A 19492-nucleotide genomic window follows, 5' to 3' on the forward strand; every position below is an offset into this window, starting at 1 on the left:
ATAAAAAGCACAGGCAATTGGGATTAAAAAGGCAGGCTTTAGGGGCAGAAAATGAGGCTGATTTGCAGCAGAAATAGGTTGCCTGGGCTGCAATAGACAGTAGGAGGCTGATCAGCAGCAAAAGAGTGTGAGGGCAGGCTGTCTACAGCAGAAAACAGTATTTGGAATCCGAACATAGATGTCAGATACCATGTTAGAAGTGGGTGCAGCGATGGAAGTGTAGAAGATTGCTGTAATAGATTGCACATGAGAGAGGAGAAAAAAAAGAAAACAAAAGAACACTAAGCTCGGGAAATGGAATCCATATACCAAACACAAGACAGTCGTATACAACAGTGAGTTGCTAGCTGTGTGGGCATTGGCAACGGCTCCCTCTCTTCAACAGGATTTGCATTGGGAATCTACATGTGATGAATGAATAATTTGACCGAGAGGAGGGTGCTGTATAAATAGGCATAAAATAATGCCATAACAAGTTCAGGTCAGCGAGCATCATGCACTAGTCGACCACAGCACTAAATGGTTAAAACCATCAGAAAAGTATCAACTTCCTTGAATGGATGGGCTTATGGCTTTGATTGGAAGTTAGAAGCATTGCATGTGTTGAATTTGGTGATCAATTTTAGTGCTACAGTAAGCATTCTTTGTGTAATGAGACGGGCTCAAGTAGTAATGATGCCTCTCAGTTTGAAAATTCACAAAATGAAGGGAAAGTGCATGCTTGATCTTGGGCAAGGCACTCAATATGGGCAACAAGTTGATAATGTTGGTGTAGATCAAAATATCGGTTCTTCTAGGCCTCTTGATGTTGAAGACCAGCAAAAAGATGAAGAATATGATGATTGGTTTAAGGATGTGTTGAGGACATAGTTGCCAAAAACTTGTTTCATAAGGTTAAGAAACTCGTTTCATACTCCAGCGTTTCAGAAACCTAATAAACACCTATTTTTAATTTCCCAAAAAGCCCAATCCTAAAAAATGTGTTCGAACTTATGTAGTCAACATTTGTCATGGATTTGTTTGACATATTGACATGGACATTGATATTGTTTGTAAGGAATTTTCTTGAGTTGTTTTCTATGATGCATGTATATATTGATGGCTTGCTCTATAATTAAAGCTAATATTATCACAGACAATGGACCATGATGCATGTATATGTGGATGCTATGTTGAATCTGCATTTGCATTGTATAGGATTTTGAATTATGATAAATTAAATCATATGAGTCATACTGTGTACGTATAAAGTCTCAGGATAGTTGTCTTCCACCTTGAATGAAACTCGTTTCTAATGCTTTAGGAAACTCGTATGAAATCTATGTAACCCGTTTCATATCTTCCATTTAAAAAACCCTTGGTAACTATGATTGAGGAAAAAAACTAATATCTTTACCCAATGGGAAAGGATCCGCAGTTGACATGATTCTTAAACTCATCATAGGACAGCAAAGGCAAGAAAACGAAGATATCTTTTGGAGCTTTGGGATAGCAAGATGTATTGAAAGAAGAGCCTATGCAGCCTCATGGTGTTCCAAATGTAGCCAATGAGCAAAATCAATCGGTACCGATGGAGCACTTGATGCAAATGTAAGACCAGCTTGAAAGTGGGAATCCAATGGGTTATGGATAGCAAGGGATGCATATTAATGCCACTTGGGGTATTTTGGAGGTGGATGAATTTTCCAAGCAAGGGTTGGCATTGCTTTAGCCATGCGAATGTATGGAAATGCAACCACCTATGTAGGGTATGGAAGGTCCAATGTATTCGGGCATGGCAAGTAGAATGTAAAACTCAATGTATAGCATTGTTGGCATGATGTTTGGGGCACAAAGTGGTATGTTTGGTAGTACATCTATGTAGCTTCGTATATTTGGAATAGCTGTTGGTCATGTAAATGCACCATTTAATGTAGGTCAGAATGTTGCTACATCAAGTGCATCCCTTTTTGTTGCCACCTACCTATTATAACTTGGCACTAAAAGGCAAAGCAAAAGACTATGATGAGGGTGATAAAGCAGTGAAGTTTAAAGTTTTTAGTGGGACATAAGATAGATTAAAAGTGTGACTTTTATTTAGTAGTTTGAAATAGCCTACTCGAGGGGAAATTTCATTGAATTGTCCAAAATTCAAAAGGCAACAACTTTTTTGAAAGGGATTGCATTGTAGTGGTGGTCCACACTTTTGATGCAAAATAGAGTACCGTCAACTTGGATTCAATTTAAGCAATTGTTTGCTTCCACTTGGTTGATGAGCGCCTTTGAAGATGACATAATAATTGCATGGTATAACTTGAATATATCGTAATACGGAAATTTAGAGCAGTATAATAAGAAGTTTTGGGAGATGTTGTCATCTATCACTTTTTATTTTGCACCTTTGCTTGTCATACTCTCAGCCTTGGATGCAATTTTTTGCAAACCCTAAAAAGTGCAGAAACCTAATTTTTAGATTTTGGGTTTTTTAAAAAATTTCTCTAATTTTCTATTCATTTTGGCCATCTCTTTTTGAATCTCAGCTCTTCTTGCCCAAAATTTAGGGCTTTTGTCAATTTTTGCTTCTGGAGTTTAAATTGATAACCAATTCGATTTGACATTGTCGTAAAAAAAATTGGGGCTTTTGCTCAATTTGCAGTCCCACGTGTGAATCTTCATTGGAAACGCTGACATTGCATAATTTCATCGATATTTGTACAAGAAATTTGGGGCTTTTTGTCCTAGAGGCTTTGACACGCATCACGAGGCAGATTTTAGTAGTTGTTCGTTGTTTGCATGCACCCCAAGGTGACATTACTCCATAAAGTCAAGTTGTAAGGTACAAATTTTTTCAATTTCTTTGAAAATTTAGGAGAAAACTTGGGGCTTTTGCTTGACACGCATTCCAAGGCAACAAACAAGTGGTACAACAACTATTTGATTGTTGTTACAGTTACAATTAGATTGAGAAGAAAATTTTGGAGAAATTCAGTAAATTTTGGTAAGAATTGACATTAAGTTATTGTAACTTGTACTTTTGAGGGACCACATTACAAGGTAGGTGTGGTACAACAGTTCATTGCTGTTATTTCTTGGTTGAGTGCTGATTTGGGTTAAATTGGACACACTTTGGCATTAGTGTGACAGCTTGGTACTTGTTGCATAATCCCGAGGGGATTTTTGGTACTATGAGGAGTACAATCCATTTTTCATCAGAGAAGTATTTGGTTGTAGATTTTTGTCCATTACTGACAACATGGTATGCCTGGGGAGTAATGATCAGAGCAACATCCTTGGTGTCCTCACTCTAGAGGACAAACTTGATGGGTCAAACTACGCATTGTGGAGTTTTATAGTCCACAACCTTCTTGTAACGGAGGACTTGTGGGACTATGCTACAGGTGATTTGCGGTGACCAGGGGGTCTTGCTCCTCAAAACACCTCACCATAACGCTAGAGAATAGGTTGCTGGTTCTGTTGCCCCTTCCCCTCCTACCACGGATTAGAGGAGATGGGACTCAAAAGATGCACATTGACTTTCTTTGATTGCCTTGTTAGTGAAAAGATCGTCATTCCATACATTCGGTCTTGTAACATCTCAAAATCAGCATGGGATGTACTTGAGTGTATGTTTGCAATATCTAATGAGGCTAGAATATCTTACCTCCGCAGAGAGTTGGCCAATGCGAACATGGATGAGGGTGATAGTATGACAGATCATCTTACTCATATACAAGATTTGCACGAGCAATTGCTTAATGTGGATGAAATCATTCAGGATGCTGAATTTGTACACTATCTCGTGAGAAGTTTGAGGCTTTTCGCAAGTCATTAAACTTGCTACCCTTTGGTAATTGATCATTATTGTACTCTATCACTTTGGCACTACAGGGGAGTGTTAGAATTTGCCAATTCTATGGGCAGTGTCTAATGTTTTAGTCTTTAGTTCTTTTTTAGTTCTTAGTGTGAACAGAACTAAAGTTATAAAGTGTGTCGTCACTCTTAGAGCTAGAGTTAGAGTCAGTCAACTCTAATTGAGTTAGAGATAGGCCTATCTTAGACCTAGCTTGTATCTTTTATCTTATTCTTTCAGTTTAGCAAGTACATTCTACTCTTTTGCTTTAGTGCATTCTCATTGTTTCTCTTTTCTCTCCTTCATAGCTGGCTATCATGCCAACAAGGATATGGAAGATGAGAAGAACATTGCTATAAATTTTATCTTTGATCTTTTGTACACTCCTATAGGTATGATGAGATTTGGAGTATCATATGTAGGTTTCATAAGTTGGCCCACTTCATTCTTGTTGGGAAGAAGATTAAGGATGATCATATGATATGATTGATTATGCATCACATATTTAAGTATCATGGCATGCTTGAGTCGACTATGAGCAATCGAGACCCATGGATGGCTAGTTTGTTTTGGAAGGGATTATTTGAAACTATGGGTACCATAGTGGAATTTTCTTTGTCCTTTCATCCATAGATAGATGGTTAGGTTCGAAGAGGTGTAGCTTCCATCATCTTGGATCTCTTTAGGTGCTATTTTTAGGAGCATGAGATATAGTGGGATTAGTACTTGCCTTTGGTTGAGTTTACATATAATAATACAATGATATAGTATATAGTTTCACTAGTAAGGCTCTCTTTGGGGTTGTGGAGGGTGGCTCCTATTTTGCATACTAAGGATAAGATCTTTGAGGCTGATCGCTATGTTGAGAACATTGAGACAACTTATCAGAAGGTAAAGCAAACACTCCAGAGATCACAAGAGAAGTAGTAAAGAGGGTAGCTAACTGCCATAGATGTGCTTTGTAGTTTACAGAGGGCGATTATGTATTGTTGTGTTTTGGACAGGCAAGATTAAAAAGGATGAAAGATAGAGAGAGATTGTATCCAAAGCTGAATATGCGTTATTATTGTCCTTTTAGGTGTTGGAGAAGATCAGCGATTTTGCACATAGGTTGAAATTCCCTCCACACTGGCGGATGTATAATGCCTTTCACCTGAGATTATTGAGGCCTTTTCATGGTCATATGCTAGAGGACAAGTTTGTAGCCCAAGGTTGAGGAGTTGGATGAGATTTTGGTACACAAAGAAAGAGAGATTAGAGGTAAAGTTTCCAGAAGGTATTTGGCGAAGTTTCAAAACTATTTACCAATGGATGCTAGATGGATGGAAGAGGTGGTTTGGCAGACCATCCTTAGTTGTTGCAGCTTTACATCGATGCTTTTTGGCTTGGGTCGAGAGCTCAGTTAGGTTCAGTAGAGGAGTGGTCTTGACCATTGCTTGATATATTCACATTCACATAGTTTGATATTCCCCTGGCTCAATCATTGTAATAAATTCATGGATGGAATTTCATTGACATTCACATATTTCATCTTCCCATGGATTTCTCGCTTCTCTCACCTTGGGCCATGCCGAAGACTTTTGAAGGGTGTTACAAACATGATATTCAGAGTGTTGTTTCATGTACATCTGCTGCTTGTGAGCTTTATTTTGAGTTAAACAAGGGAAGTGGGAGCTCTCTCATTGTCATAGTCTATCAGTCTATTTTGTGTTTCACTTTGTTTCAATATAGGCACATTAGATTGAGATGGGGGTTTCTAGGCCTTGATCATTTCATCCATTCCCACTTTTAACCCTATTCACATGCACACAATAAAGTGCATTGCAGATTTTAGCCATGTGGGGAGCATGGGTATCGGATCGGCCTGTTTATGCTTGCCTATATATAGAAGCCACTTACATGCCTTCATAGCACATTCCATCCTACCATCATTCTTCCTCATCTTAGTTAGATTCTAATTTTCTGCCATCAGTCCAGTGCCCTCATTGCCATGTATATCACACACGTGCACAGGCTGACTGTTTGCTACTTACGTGCCTCCAAACACATTCCACCCAACCATCATTCTTCCTTGTCTTCCTTTGTCAGATTCTCATTTTTTACATCTGTTTGGCCCCCTTATTGACGTGGTGAATCACATGTGCAGGGGCTGACTGTTTGGAGCCTATATCTATTGCTTTAATGAGAGTTGGATGAGATGAAGACGTAGTATGCACAATATGAGGACTTTGCAAGGATCTTTGATTGATTTATATGGCATCATGTTCTTAGAGATAGCTTCCTTATGATGCGTGGTTGTCTTTGTGTCACGGAGCAGTTAAAGAGCTTAAAAAATTGGCTATTTGCATATCGAATTAGGTTGTGAGTTTCTCTTGTTTGCAACAATTGTGTAGCTCCTATGTCATATTACCTCAAAGAAGAGGAATCACATTGGAGTAGAAAAGGCAAATGATTTGGTTTTTAGTAGTTCTAATTTATGGATTCTATACATAAGTGTCACATCATGGCCCATCCTTTTACACTGGGCAGTGGACCAAGCGGAGGAGAATGCTTTTTAGATGGTGACTACTTCTAGCACTCATGTTCATGAGGCCAACACTTTGAGGCTCAAAAATATTGATGGTCCTGTAGATGCTGATGTGAGTGCGCCATTTGATTATGATAAAGATGATAATGTTTGATAGACTAGAGGTGGCATCAACTCAGCTTCTGGTTGCTTGATGGCTCTTGTTGATTTTGTAGGAAGTTCCTTTATTATCTTGAAATCAATTTAAATTCCAGCACAAGTATACTGACAGCCCAAGAAAGGGCTCTATACTGATGAACATAAAGGATGCACCATGAGCAGATGAATATAAGTATGGCTATATGCTTGTCCTTCTATATGTAGTATGATATATCAATAGCACCCTTCTTGGAATTACCTAGGCTAGGTGACTCTTCCACCTCATTGGAACACTTGGAATCTGTGCAGTTCTCAAGATTTTGTTGAAGAGGGATACATGTCAAGGTTTAGCGCATCTCTTGTTTTTCTGATCTGAAAGTGGTTTTGTTAATGGATAACATTTGAAAATTTCTGTACAATTTTTGGAGTGGATTCATTTAGTTGTACAAAGTATTACAATTCAAATTTTCTTTGGCATGCTTTATAGAGGCCCCAATAATTGAATGTTCTTTTGTATTTTAGTGCAAGGGTTCAGGGCCCTTTGGACTGGAGTTGGAGCACAGCTTGCACGTGATGTCCCATTCTCAGCTATTTGCTGGGCAACACTGGAGCCGGTTTGTGCCTTTCACTTTTCTTGATTTAAGTTACATGTTGGCATATATAGCTGGCCCTAGGTGTGAACAAATCTGCTTTGAACAAAGAGGTGTACTCATCAATCTACCTTATGAAAGACTGGAAGGGTTCAACCTCACTCTTGGATCTACTATACTAAGGAAAACTGACATATATCTGTTACCAATAGATAATTACGATACTTACTTTCTGTTATTTATTCATGATCGTTAAACTTCAACTCATATATAGCACCATTTCTCGAGTTTACCAGATACTCTGTAGTTGATTGCCTTTTCAGACCCCTTGTGGCTGTTTTTGGAATTTGCATTTACTCCCATTCTGGAGGAGGTAGAGGGCTATGATTTGAGTTGAGGAGGAAATTGAAATCAAGGGTTTCTGGCTGACATCTTTTCTATTGAAATAGGGGTGACTTTAGGGCCTGTGTACCTGCTAGTATGTACTTTTCTGAGTTTCTTCTATAATTCTCTGTATTTGTGTTTCCTAATAGCTCCTTTTGGTTTCTGATCACACATTGGTACCTTCTTAGATTATCGCTTGTTCACCCTTCAGACATACGGTTGAATGTATTCATACTATTAGTTTGTATTTGTGAGCAATTGAAGTTGTCTCTGGAGGAGAGTGGATTTGTGTCAGAGATTGCTACTAGAAATGCTATCTTATCATGTGAGATCTTGTCAAACTTTTTCAGCTGAGGAGAGAGCTATTACAGTGGGTGGGCTCTGAGGCAAGTGCAGCCGGTGTCTTGGGTGCAAATTTTACAGCAGGTGTGATAGCTGGCAGTGTTGCTGCAGCTGCAACCTGCCCTTTGGATGTGGCCAAAACTCGTCGACAAATTGAGGTAAGGCCGTAAATTTAGCATCCTGCTTTGTGCAAGCCATACAAGGACATGCAGTTGAAGTTGAGTTGTTTTTTAATAGAGGGATCCAGAAAAAGTCTTGAGGAATAATACAAGGAAGGTGTTAGCTCAAGTATGGAGGTGAGAATGCCTGGTGTTTTCTTAAATTTTAGCAGCTCTGGCTGTCCTATTACTTATGCGGTATTGTTGTTATTTACCAGGGAAGGCGGCTTTCCAGGCTTGTTTATGGGGGTGGTACCTCGGGTTGCTCGTGCAGGGCCTTCCGTTGGGATTGTGGTCTCCTTTTACGAAGTTATGAAATATATGCTACATCAAACACATGCTCATACCTGAAGTAACTGGGGTATGACGTACTGTGGATTAAGTTTATGCAGAGACCCTTGTGGTAGCTACATAAAGCACGATGTCTTGTCAATTAAGCAAGCTATAAATTTTGAGCCTCCAGATTCTCTGGGCTGTGAGAAATTTGTTCTATGCCAGAGTAGTAGTTTGCATAATAAGCTTCACAATGTATTATCTAACAGTATTTAAGTCTCGTATTGATGTGATTGTTGGCACTGGTGTAGTCGTCTTTTAAAAGTACACCAAAAGTGGCATAGAATTATGGAGTGTAAGAAATGTGATACAAGTTGAGGGGTATCGGCATTACATGGAACTATGTCAGCATTTTGTATCTACATGCAGTCTAGCCTTGATAACAGAATGGACACAAGATTCTTTGATTATTGTGCAAGATATGAGCTATCAAGTACAGAAACAGTGGGAATGTGTAGAACAGTTATCTCCAGATCATTTTCAAGGCTCGTTTGGTTTCATGAGCTGCACTGATGTGCACTAGAATGCTTTTGTTTGATAACCGGTTCAGTGCTGTGGTTTGCAGTGGTAGTCGCCAGATTAGAGGGGTGAGGACAAATTTTAATCTTCGTTGTTGCTCCATATTGCAATGGCTGATTGAACCTTTAACTTCTTTGTTAAGTGCCGGAAATTTGTGATTTTAGGTTCATCAAGCATCTGGAATGTTTGCATGCAGCCAGCCCAGACAGCATGTCCAATCTATATGATCTTGTTCGTGTTTGATGTGCTCTTTATGGGTTGCATTATGACCGAGGCATGAGAGACGAATCTGTTCTAGTGTAAGGAGCCTGCTGGTTGAATAATTATCGTATGATATTTGATTGTTGGGGGTAAAAATTGTGAATTTCAAGAAAACGTCTGTAAAATTCCTTATGAAGTTTGGTGGTGTGACAATTTATATTGCAGCTCCCTACAAAACGGGGTGGTAAGAAAGAGCTATACGAGTGTTTTTAAATGTACTGATCCACACCTCTTTCCTATGACGTAATTTGAGAGAGAGAGAGAGAGAGAGAGAGAGAGAGAGAGAGAGAGAGAGATTTAAAAGGTGTTATATGAAATGACCCATAAGACCAATTTAAACAAACGATCAATCACGTGTCTATAAATTAGTGATGTATGTGTAAAACCTAGCTTTTTTCCCATCTAAAAGGTTTAACATAGGGTTATGGTGGATGGACCTCAAGCCACCCATCAACCCATCATGTCCCACCATGAGGTGAGACTCTTGAAAACGTGATTGAATCCTTGGGTAATGGATGGTCTCCTTTGAGTGGAGGTGAACCGAGAATATGCACAAGTGTGATGGAATATGTAGCCTACTTGTCATGGCCCTATACTTGCATGATTGGTGTTGATGGTGGACTTAGTATTGGTGGTAGAAGGGCCTTGATGGGAGTCTTTGTTGCTTGTTGTCTTGCGTGTTTACTCCCGTGTGCACCCATTGTGTTGCTCTAGGTTGTCAATGGTCCTTTATGTTTGTAGAGCTCTTGAAGATGATTCTATTAGGTTATCTTTGGTCTGGCAAGGTAATAATACAACAAAGGGATTTGAACGTTGTGGAATGGTAATGGTAGCATCCTTGTAGGTAGTATTAAATAGGGCACTTGTGTATACAGTTGTTATGTTGTTGCCTCCAATTACCATCTTTGGAAAGATGGCAATAGCATCCTTATAGGTAGTAGCAAGTAGGGTAGTTGCATATGAAGTTGCTCCTTTGCCTCCATCCCCAATTGGCACCTTTTGTGTAACTTTGTTCTCCTTGTTTGGACTCTGTAAGTTAACATTGTGATGTTGTTTTGGGCGATGTCACATTGCATTCCAAATGTTGTGCATATCCATACATTCTTAGAAGGCTTGAGCCTTGTACAAGGTTTCATGCGAAGTAGCAGGTGTGGGAAGTCTTTGTGCTCTTTAATGTATGGTTTGAGTTGTATGGGTGGTGCATACATCTAGTTGTAGTAGAATTATGCTAGTATTGACTATTGGGTGCCTATTATATTAGGAATTATCAATAGAAGTGGCTTCTGCATCTTTTGCCACCTGCTTTGAAGATTAGCATTCCATAAAGGCCATCATGTTGCTAGAAAGCCATATCTTTATTGTTTGCCCTTGGAACTAGATCTTGGTGTGCTCTTTTCTCCATGGTAGCAAGGGTTGGAAACCCTTACGTGGGCCTAGAATCAACCATTCTTGTTGAGAAGTTTGTATGGTACATGTATAGTATAGCTCACTTTCGAATGTTGCACTTATAGGTGAATTTATTTGTCAAAAATGATGGGTTATCTTGGCTTGTTTATCAACACTAAAGGTTTGTTGGCTTAGATAGTTGGGAGCACTTGCATAGTGCTCTACTAAGTATTTGTTAGAAGGGGGTAAGCAGGTCTCTAATTGCAATCCAAGTTTCACTCTCAACCAATGGCCCATCAACTAGTCTATCTTGATCTTGAGTCTTGTTATTTTTGTCATGGTTAAATAGTTCCCCTTACATGAAAGGAGGATGTTAGGGGATTGGAGGTTCATCAATCGCATAGTAGAGAGGTTGCTTGCATACATGAACTAGCCCACTTGGATGTCATTTTATAATTAAAGGTTTGCTCCCCTTACCATGTTGGCATGAAAGGAGGAAATGAGGTTGGTCAATTGCATGGTAGAGAGAATGAACATACCTAATCTATGGTGATGCGAGAGTAGTATTTTAGAGAGAGAGAGAGAGAGAGAGAGAGAGAGAGAGAGAGAGAGAGAGAGAGAGAGAGAGAGAGAGAGAGAGAGAGAGAGAGAGAGAGAGAGAGAGAGAGAGAGAGAGAGAGAGAGAGAGCTCATCGTCGGACCTGTGCAGGGGTCATCCGGTACCTGTCACTAACGTTGTGAGCTGCCATTGACTCCTCGCCTTCGTCGTCGTCTGCTTGCCTGTGTGTCCCGTCGCCACGTCGTCTGCTAGACTGCGTGCCTCGTCGCCTAGTCGCCTATCGCTTGTGCGTCTTGTTGCCCATGCGCCAGATTGCCCCGTCGCCAGGTAGCCTAGCCCTGCCCCTGTCGTCGCTTGACCTGTGCGCCCTAACAGAGCGCACCATCGACGCCTAGAGCTTGCTCGCCTGTTCTGCCCCTGTTCGCTTGTGCTCGCTTGATCTTGCTCGCCTGACGATTGCCCGCCTAAGCCGCCTGTGGTCGTTTCCTCTACGTCAGCGTGCAGCGCCTTGTGGCCCCGTTGACGCCTGAAGACTGAACGCCTTTCGTTTGCAAAAATAGGTACCTCTCGGTTGTTGCCCTATCAGTCATCTACACGGCGTTTGCCTGTGGGAGCCTGCCCTGTGCATCTTGTTGGGCCGTGACAGTGACAGGAACCCTAACCTGGCAGCACATGATTGCAACCCTGCGCAAATCAGAGACCTGATCTGCTCTTGTACACACACACACACGCACGCGCGCGCGCACAGAGAGAGAGAGAGAGAGAGAGAGAGAGAGAGAGAGAGAGAGAGAGAGAGAGAGAGAGAGAGAGAGAGAGAGAGAGAGAGAGAGAGAGAGAGAGAGAGAGAGAGAGAGAGAGAGAGAGAGGCATGTGTGTATCTGCCTTCTGTGAGCTCTTTCGGCATACGTACTGACACAAGATGGCTGGCCTGGATCTGGATTTTATAGACCAAACGGTGGCAGCTCTTGGTCCAGATTTTGATATTGAGGAACCAGAGGATATGGTTCCCTACACATAGGAGATGCCCCTTGCTCTTGACCTCCAGCTTGCGGGCAAATGTACCAAGCATACCTCGGTCGAGACAATGGATCATCAGGATTGTTTCTACGCTTAGGTTGCTTTGGATTCTGTGGACTCTCAGGATGTTGATTGGGAGCATTTGTTGGAGTTTGCCAACACTCTACTTGGCGATTATGTTCAACATAATCAGGAAGTCTTTTCTGACTCTGCGATGGAAGATATTTTGGAAGTCACTGTGGACCCGAAACATGTCTTGCGCTCCTTTTCGGTGTTTTATGAACGTGCTGTGATACTCTTCTTCACTGGTCGGAGCCCATTGCTTTCCCGTATTCGCCAGTGGCTGCACAATTTGCTACAAGGGGTATGTGTTGAGATTTTTGTTGGGCCTTGCAGTTTTTTTGGGGTGCTGTTGAAATCTGAGACGCATCGTGCTGCTCTCCTGTCTAAACTGCCATTGTTCGTTGATCGCCGTTTGGTCCATGTTGTGCCATGGCGCCCAATGGCAGATTTTCAGTGCCTGCTACAACGTGAATGCCTTGTGTGGGTTGAAGTGGAAAATTGTCCGGTTGTTTATTGGCCACTGTTAAAGGATGCCATGGCCGTTGTGGGCACTGTTCTGGTCCCCCGAAGCCTCATGGCCATGAATTGCAACCGCCTGTGTATGTTATGGGACATTGCTAGGAAAAGGCCTGCATGGTTACGGATCAATTGCTCTGGCATGCATCCTTTACATTTTCGTTTGAAATGGGGCAACTTTGTAGGACATTGCTTTTCGTGTGGAAAATTGGGGCATTTTATGGCTGATTGCCCGGAGAAGCACCACACTTACAGATGCCGAGCATGTTGCGCTGCCCATGAAAGATATGGTGTGTGATGCTCCGTCGCAGGATGCCTCTGAGCCACCTAAAGTTTTGGATAAAGGGAAACAACAGGTCTTGGGGTTGGATTCCCGTGGCAATGACTGGGTAGATGCACGCACGAAAAAAGGCAACAGGCTTGTTGCTGGCATGGTGGATACTGTGCCTACTGCCTCACGAGATTCCATGCATACGTATATGTGCAAAAAAGAAATGTTGTCTTTAGAGCACTCTGCTCCTGCTATGGTTTCCTCTGCTCCCCGTCAACAGCCACCTAGGAGAGTGTATTCAGATGGTCCAAAGGGTCCACTTGCTAAGCTGGCTTTTGATACTAGAGGTAACGTCATTACCCCATGGGATCGTCGTTATCCCCGTTCCATCTCCAAGACAACGGATATGCCATCTACCTCCAAATCTGGTCGTCAAAACTCTTTTGCTGTGTTAGCCGTTTTTTGGATGAGGGAGTCCTGGACATTCTTGCAAAAAAGGTCAAATGGAGGCAAGCTGTGCCTCGTACTTGATTTTCTTTTGAATACACTTGAAGATCGCCACGTGGAATGTGAGAGGAATTTGTTCTCGCCACAAGCAACATGCCATGTGGATTGTATTGCATGAGAATCAGTGGGATGTCGTGTGTGCTGTTGAGCACAAGAGTCACGGTGAAGCAGGAAAAGTTGTGGATTGCCATGGCTTTCGTTTGTTCTATGCAGGGATATATGCCAGGCAGTATTCTGGGGTGCTTATGATTGTGCATGAAAAATATCAGCCGGTTTTTATTAAGAATGATGTACATGGCCGCTTTGTGGTGATTAAAGTTTTATTCGAAGGAGAGATCTTATGGTTACTTGGCCTCTATGCTCCGAATGATCCTTTATCTCATCGGGAGCTTTGGCATACTTTGCAGACTTCCTTGTCCCTTGGCAAACGGGGTTTTTTGATGGGGGATTTCAATGTGTGTTGATTCTTCACAGTCCACATCAGAGCATTCGGTAATGGATGCGCTGGAAAGTTGTATATGGCAGGAGTTGGCTCTTGTCGTTCTTAAGCAAGATCTCTAGTCTTGGCTGCACCCTTCTTCTACGGGTTTACTTTCCATTCTGCCCAGTATGCAACAACATGGTCGTGGTTAGGCCGTATTTACATCATGCAAAATGATGATTTCCTTCCTGAGATGCTCAAAATGAAAGTGTTGCAACAATATGCCTTGTCGGACCATTTCCCTCTCTAGCTTGAGCTCCTTGCACAACCCATTGCACCTTTCAAGCAATTTCTGGATAGACTCTCTTTGCGTTTCAACTCGTCTTATTTGAAGCATGCAATCTTTCAGAGCTATATGCAGCAATTGATTGATCGATTCGTATTGGATTTCTCATCTCAGGGCACTGGAGCCACGGGAAGAACCATTCCTTGCCAGTCCAATGACTGCAAATCCGACTCCGTGTAGCTGAGAATGGCTGATTTCAAAGCATTGATGTGAAGACCGGAAGCCTGACCAAAGAGAGCCCAAACATCTAATGCTTTGCGAAGATTATCCTTGTCCGCACGTAGAACCATAAAGCTGTCATCAGCCAAGGATTGACTAATGAAGTGCTGTCCAGAGGAAAGCGACAATCCAACCAACTGAGAAGAAGCTGCCATGTGAGATAACATCGAAAGAACTGGATGAGTCGCAAGGGCAAAGAAGAGGGGACTCAAAGGACACCCATGTCTGACAGAGCAGGCAAGAATAATTGGCTTGGTAATGCCTCCATTCAGCATGACTCGCGAAGACGCTGCATCACTGATAGTGTAGATCAGACCAGCCATCCAAGCACCAAAGCCCATAGTAGACAAGTTCTGCAATGAAAGACCAGTCCAAATAATCAAAAGCCTTTTCCAGGTCCAATTGAACCAGTACGACCTCCTGATTAGAATGCCTTGCATAATCAATCGCCCGTTGCGCATTTAATACATTGTGCAAAATGTTTCTGCCCTTGAATGAAACCATATTGGAGAGGATGCACAATGATAGGAAGATGCTTATGGAGCCGGTTCGCCATTACTTTGGAAATGTTTTAATACATAGAACCCATCAAAGAAATTGGGCGCCACTGTTTCAACATGGACGGCGAAGGAACTTTCGGAAGCAGATTAATAAGACCTTTCCATGAGGACGACATGATCCCCGTTTCCCACACCTGCTGAAACAAAACCGCCAATGGTTTCGCGAGCTGGGTGGCAAAAATCTCAAAGAACTCATTGGTGGGACCATCCCAGCCCGGACTTTTATCCTTGGGCAAGTGTAACAAAACATCCATAACCTCCGCCTCACAAATATCTGCCTCTAGAGTAGATTGCATGTCCTGCAGAACCTAATTGCGGACCAGATCATAAAAAACTAAACGCCTGGATTTCTTGGTTGCATGCGTGCACCCCCAAACGCATGGGTGGAGGGGCTATTTTAGATGCCCAAACTCATATCTTGGCACTTTGTTGGTCTCTTTTTCGCGCCATGTGCTCGGATCATCATCCATGGGTCATTATAGCCCATTATTTTCTTGAGGATCACGGGCTTCTACATGGTAATACTCAAATCCGGAGTTCTTGGTGGCATGTTCTTAATGCCGATTCTCAGTTCTTCAATTCTTCTTCATCTCTTCTTGCCCATTTGGTGTGTTCTTGGAGATTGGTCCTTCGAAAGGCTCAGTGGCATCCTACGGAGGATCGCTTAGCTACTAATTCTTTTCAATTGGATCTGTTGGTAGTCTCGCGGTTAATTTCATGGGAAGGCAAATATGAGCTTCGACCAAAATTCAACCGCATGGCACGTTAAGGCTTAACTTTGGTAGCGGATGCCACCCTTGCGAGTCGCAATGTGTTGATATCATTTCGTATAGCCAGGAGGCTTTTCAGGATCCCTCGTGGATACATGTCTTTATGGGAACAACTCTTGATGGTGCTCCAGAGTAGACAACCCTTTCCTGCCCTTGCTATGAATCGTCCCTGGCAGGACTGGGACTTTGCAAGCCAGTTGAATTTAGAAAGGGCTTCAGCTAACCAGATGTATCATCTTCTGATTATAGATCATCAATGGCTGGTTACTAAAGCTAATACTCTATAGGGATTGCATAAATCCCGGTCATGGTGGAGGGTAACTGTGATGGAGGGCTGGTTGAACAAGACACCCTTCAAATATAAGGTCTTTCTTTGGAGGGTGATGATTGGTGGTCTTTCGCTTGCTTCAGCCCTTTCCGAGCGTCGAATCTCCAATGGCGTTTGTTTCTTTTGCACCACCACTGTGGAATCCGCCGGTCATCGTTTTATTTCTTGCCCCCTCGCTTAGAAAATCTGGTCATTCTTGTTAGCCGTTTGGCGAGCGGTGGTTGGTTTCTCGCTATGCCCGTTTGATTGGGTTTTTGAGCGGCCGAAATATCCCACACCGACATAGCCACATATGAAGATCTTGTTTCACTTTCTTCGATATTGGGGTTGTTGGCATAACTGGACCATTCGAAATGCTTTTCTTTTTGATTCCGCCTATAATGTTCACCGGCATATTTCGCGGTTTAAAGGTCTGTTGTATTGGCTGATAGATCTTCTCCGGCACCCTAACATGCTCCCTTGGGAGGACTTACATCCCTAGCATATGAAAATTTCCTCTGTGTCTTTGCCATGACTTGTAACTCTTTGATTGTCTAGTTCTTGTAGACAGTTAGTGTGTACACACGATGGGGTAGAGCCATCGTGTATCTTTTAATCATGCAAACTTGTACCTTTTTCGTAATCAATACAATTACCTTTTACGGAGAGAGAGAGAGAGAGAGAGAGAGAGAGAGAGAGAGAGAGAGAGAGAGAGAGAGAGAGAGAGAGAGAGAGAGAGAGAGAGAGAGAGAGAGAGAGAGAGAGAGAGAGAGAGAGAGAGAGAGAGAGAGAGAGAGAGAGAGAGAGAGAGAGAGAGAGAGTTGAATGTGTATGGACATGAAAATCAATGTCCAAAAGATGGGCAAAAGCAAGATGGAGAACACAATATACCTCCCTAACTCAACACTCCCTAATGCTCGTGTTTAATCCTTGAGACGTGCTATCTTTAATAAGGATCTCTTAAACCAAAACTTATGTGTTGATTATAAAGTTTAGGTGATAGAAATTGTAGTGTTGTGGATTTAATGTTTAACAAAAGGATCTCCTTAAGATCAAGTGAAGAACAATGGCTTTGCTTATGTGCTATGCTCATAAAATGATCAAAGCTTGAACTTCAACCCCATTAATTAGAAGCAAAGAGAACAATGCATATGATATTACCCCTTTAAAGCTAATTACCAACCTCAACGCTTGAGAAAGTTATATAAGATCTCACACACCTTCACTAGAGTCTCTCAAAGAATTTGCATTTTGAACCAAAAAGTGCATAGTATTTTTGTCAACTCTTATATTGTGTTACATTTTGAACCCAAATGTATACTTTTCTCTTTTGGCGGGTTATCTCCTATTCTATGTTATGACTTTTTTGGATGTAGCCTAATAAAGAAGGAAATAATAATATCTTCGAAATACATAGAAGTATTCGAAATTCTAGCTTTTCATGTGCATTTGTATTAATATTCCATTGGCTTAAGAAAACAATTTTCATTTAATAGTTACAATAACTTTGATGACAACAATTTTCCCTCAATTTTGAGTATAGTAATGTAGAGACTTTGATGATAGCAAAGTATGTTAATGAACTCATTCTCAATTTGGTGTGTAAGCAAGTAACAAGGATAAATTATGAATGACAAGTGATATTGTGGTCTTCCTGAAAAAATATAGAGACTGAAGAATGTTAGGTTTTTCTTTTAGTGAGCAAGGCAATCTTACATAGGATGGTTGTGTCCTTTCTAATTCCCTTACAATTATTCTAGAGACTAATTGTAAGGGAATTAAAAAGGACACAGACATTGGGTTCACTTTAGATGCTTAGATATTTGTGCCATTGGGCAATTGCAACCTATGGTTTGAACTCTGGCGTTTGTGAAACTCAACCCATCAACAAACCAATTGGTTGTAGGAACTTTGTGCTCAATTTAATATATCAAAGATTTAGTAACATAAAAAAGAATCTAAGATCGCACTAGTTGCATCACTTTTGCTTGATGATTAATGCCACAATGAAAAGCAAAACTAAAACCTATAAAACAAATGTAGTAAAGTCAGTGATTAAACACAAGTCAATTTAGGCATTCCAAGGTCTATGTATAGTGTATCAAACATTCTACCACTGCGAGATGCATATAATGTTTTTTTTCAAGAAATAAAGTATATCTCTATATTAAATCTCTCTCTACAATTATCTACATGCAATAAAGTAGAAGGCAAATATTAAGATCTATTAAAAGATGTCACTAAATTGATTGCTTATTACGCATTCTCTATTCAATAAATTCATGTCAATAATTAATGACTCGTTTTTCTTTAAGTATTGATGATGATCTAGCATGGCCATGAGACCATTTAGAGACCAATATTCCTAGTGTATCACTTAATGGGGTGATCAGAGCACTGTGATGATGATATCTCGTACAAGCAGTACAAGTTATGAAGGGGGAAGAAGTGTCTCTTCCAAGTGTAAGAGTGTACACAAGAACCAAGGAGTTATACATAAATGAAGATGCATTGAGTTCTAAGAAGAGGAAGTGCATTAGCATTGTGTATATGTATTTATGTGTGCATCCAGGGACACCTGGGAATGTTTACTTGTGTGTAATGAGCATTGCATTCATTTGGGGTCATTCTCTCCCCTACAAGTCAAGGTTTAAGGTCTTTTTTTTCATTAAGGCAGACGAGAGAGGAAATTCTCTCACTAAGAAAGACAAGAGACGTGATTCTCTGGAAGTGAGGAGAAAAGTGATTTTCTCTTTCTAAGATCTAAAATGACACAAGCTTTTGTGTGGAACTCAATCTTAAGGTTGAGGTCCAAGGCAATCTAATGAACTCTCCTTATCTATGACTCAAGGTGGTTGCATGGACCACAAGTTAAGAGTACAGTTTAAAAAGTCGTTTTTTTGAAAAATCTATTTTTAAAAAACCATAGGTTGCAATTACCCAATGGCACAAATATCTAAGCATCTAAAGTGAACCCAATGTCTGTGTCCTTTTTAATTCCCTTACAATTATATCTAAGCATCTAAAGTGAACCCAATGTCTGTGTCCTTTCTAATTCCCTTACAATTAATTGTAAGGGAATTAGAAAGGACACAGACATTGGGTTCTAATTGTAAGGGAATTAGAAAGGACACAGACATTGGGTTCACTTTAGATGCTTAGATATTTGTGCCATTGGGCAATTGCAACGAATAATTGTAAGGGAATTAGAAAGGACACAGACATTGGGTTCACTTTAGATGCTTAGATATTTGTGCCATTGGGCAATTGCAACCTATGGTTTGAACTCTGGCGTTTGTGAAACTCAACCCATCAACAAACCAATTGGTTGTAGGAACTTTGTGCTCAATTTAATATATCAAAGATTTAGTAACATAAAAAAGAATCTAAGATCGCACTAGTTGCATCACTTTTGCTTGATGATTAATGCCACAATGAAAAGCAAAACTAAAACCTATAAAACAAATGT

General features: G+C 41.0%; 1 protein-coding gene across 2 annotated transcripts in view; it reads left to right on the forward strand.

Annotated features, from left to right (window-relative positions):
- Nucleotides 1-8521, forward strand: part of LOC148032767 (mitochondrial carrier protein MTM1-like) — a 28372-nt gene extending 19851 nt beyond the window's left edge. For both annotated transcript variants that reach the window (XM_087683436.1, XM_087683435.1), the window contains exons 8-11: nt 7017-7108; nt 7819-7968; nt 8048-8106; nt 8187-8521. In XM_087683436.1, coding sequence (XP_087539562.1) covers nt 7017-7108; nt 7819-7968; nt 8048-8106; nt 8187-8319 — 434 coding nt within the window. In that variant the 3' untranslated portion in view covers nt 8320-8521. The remainder of the gene's footprint in view (nt 1-7016; nt 7109-7818; nt 7969-8047; nt 8107-8186) is intronic.
- The last annotated feature ends 10971 nt before the right edge of the window (nt 8522-19492 follow it).

This window comes from Lygodium microphyllum, chromosome 8 (assembly GCF_053477565.2).
Source record: "Lygodium microphyllum isolate KBCC chromosome 8, Lygodium_microphyllum_v1.1.10, whole genome shotgun sequence".
Classification (NCBI taxonomy): Eukaryota; Viridiplantae; Streptophyta; class Polypodiopsida; order Schizaeales; family Lygodiaceae; genus Lygodium; species Lygodium microphyllum.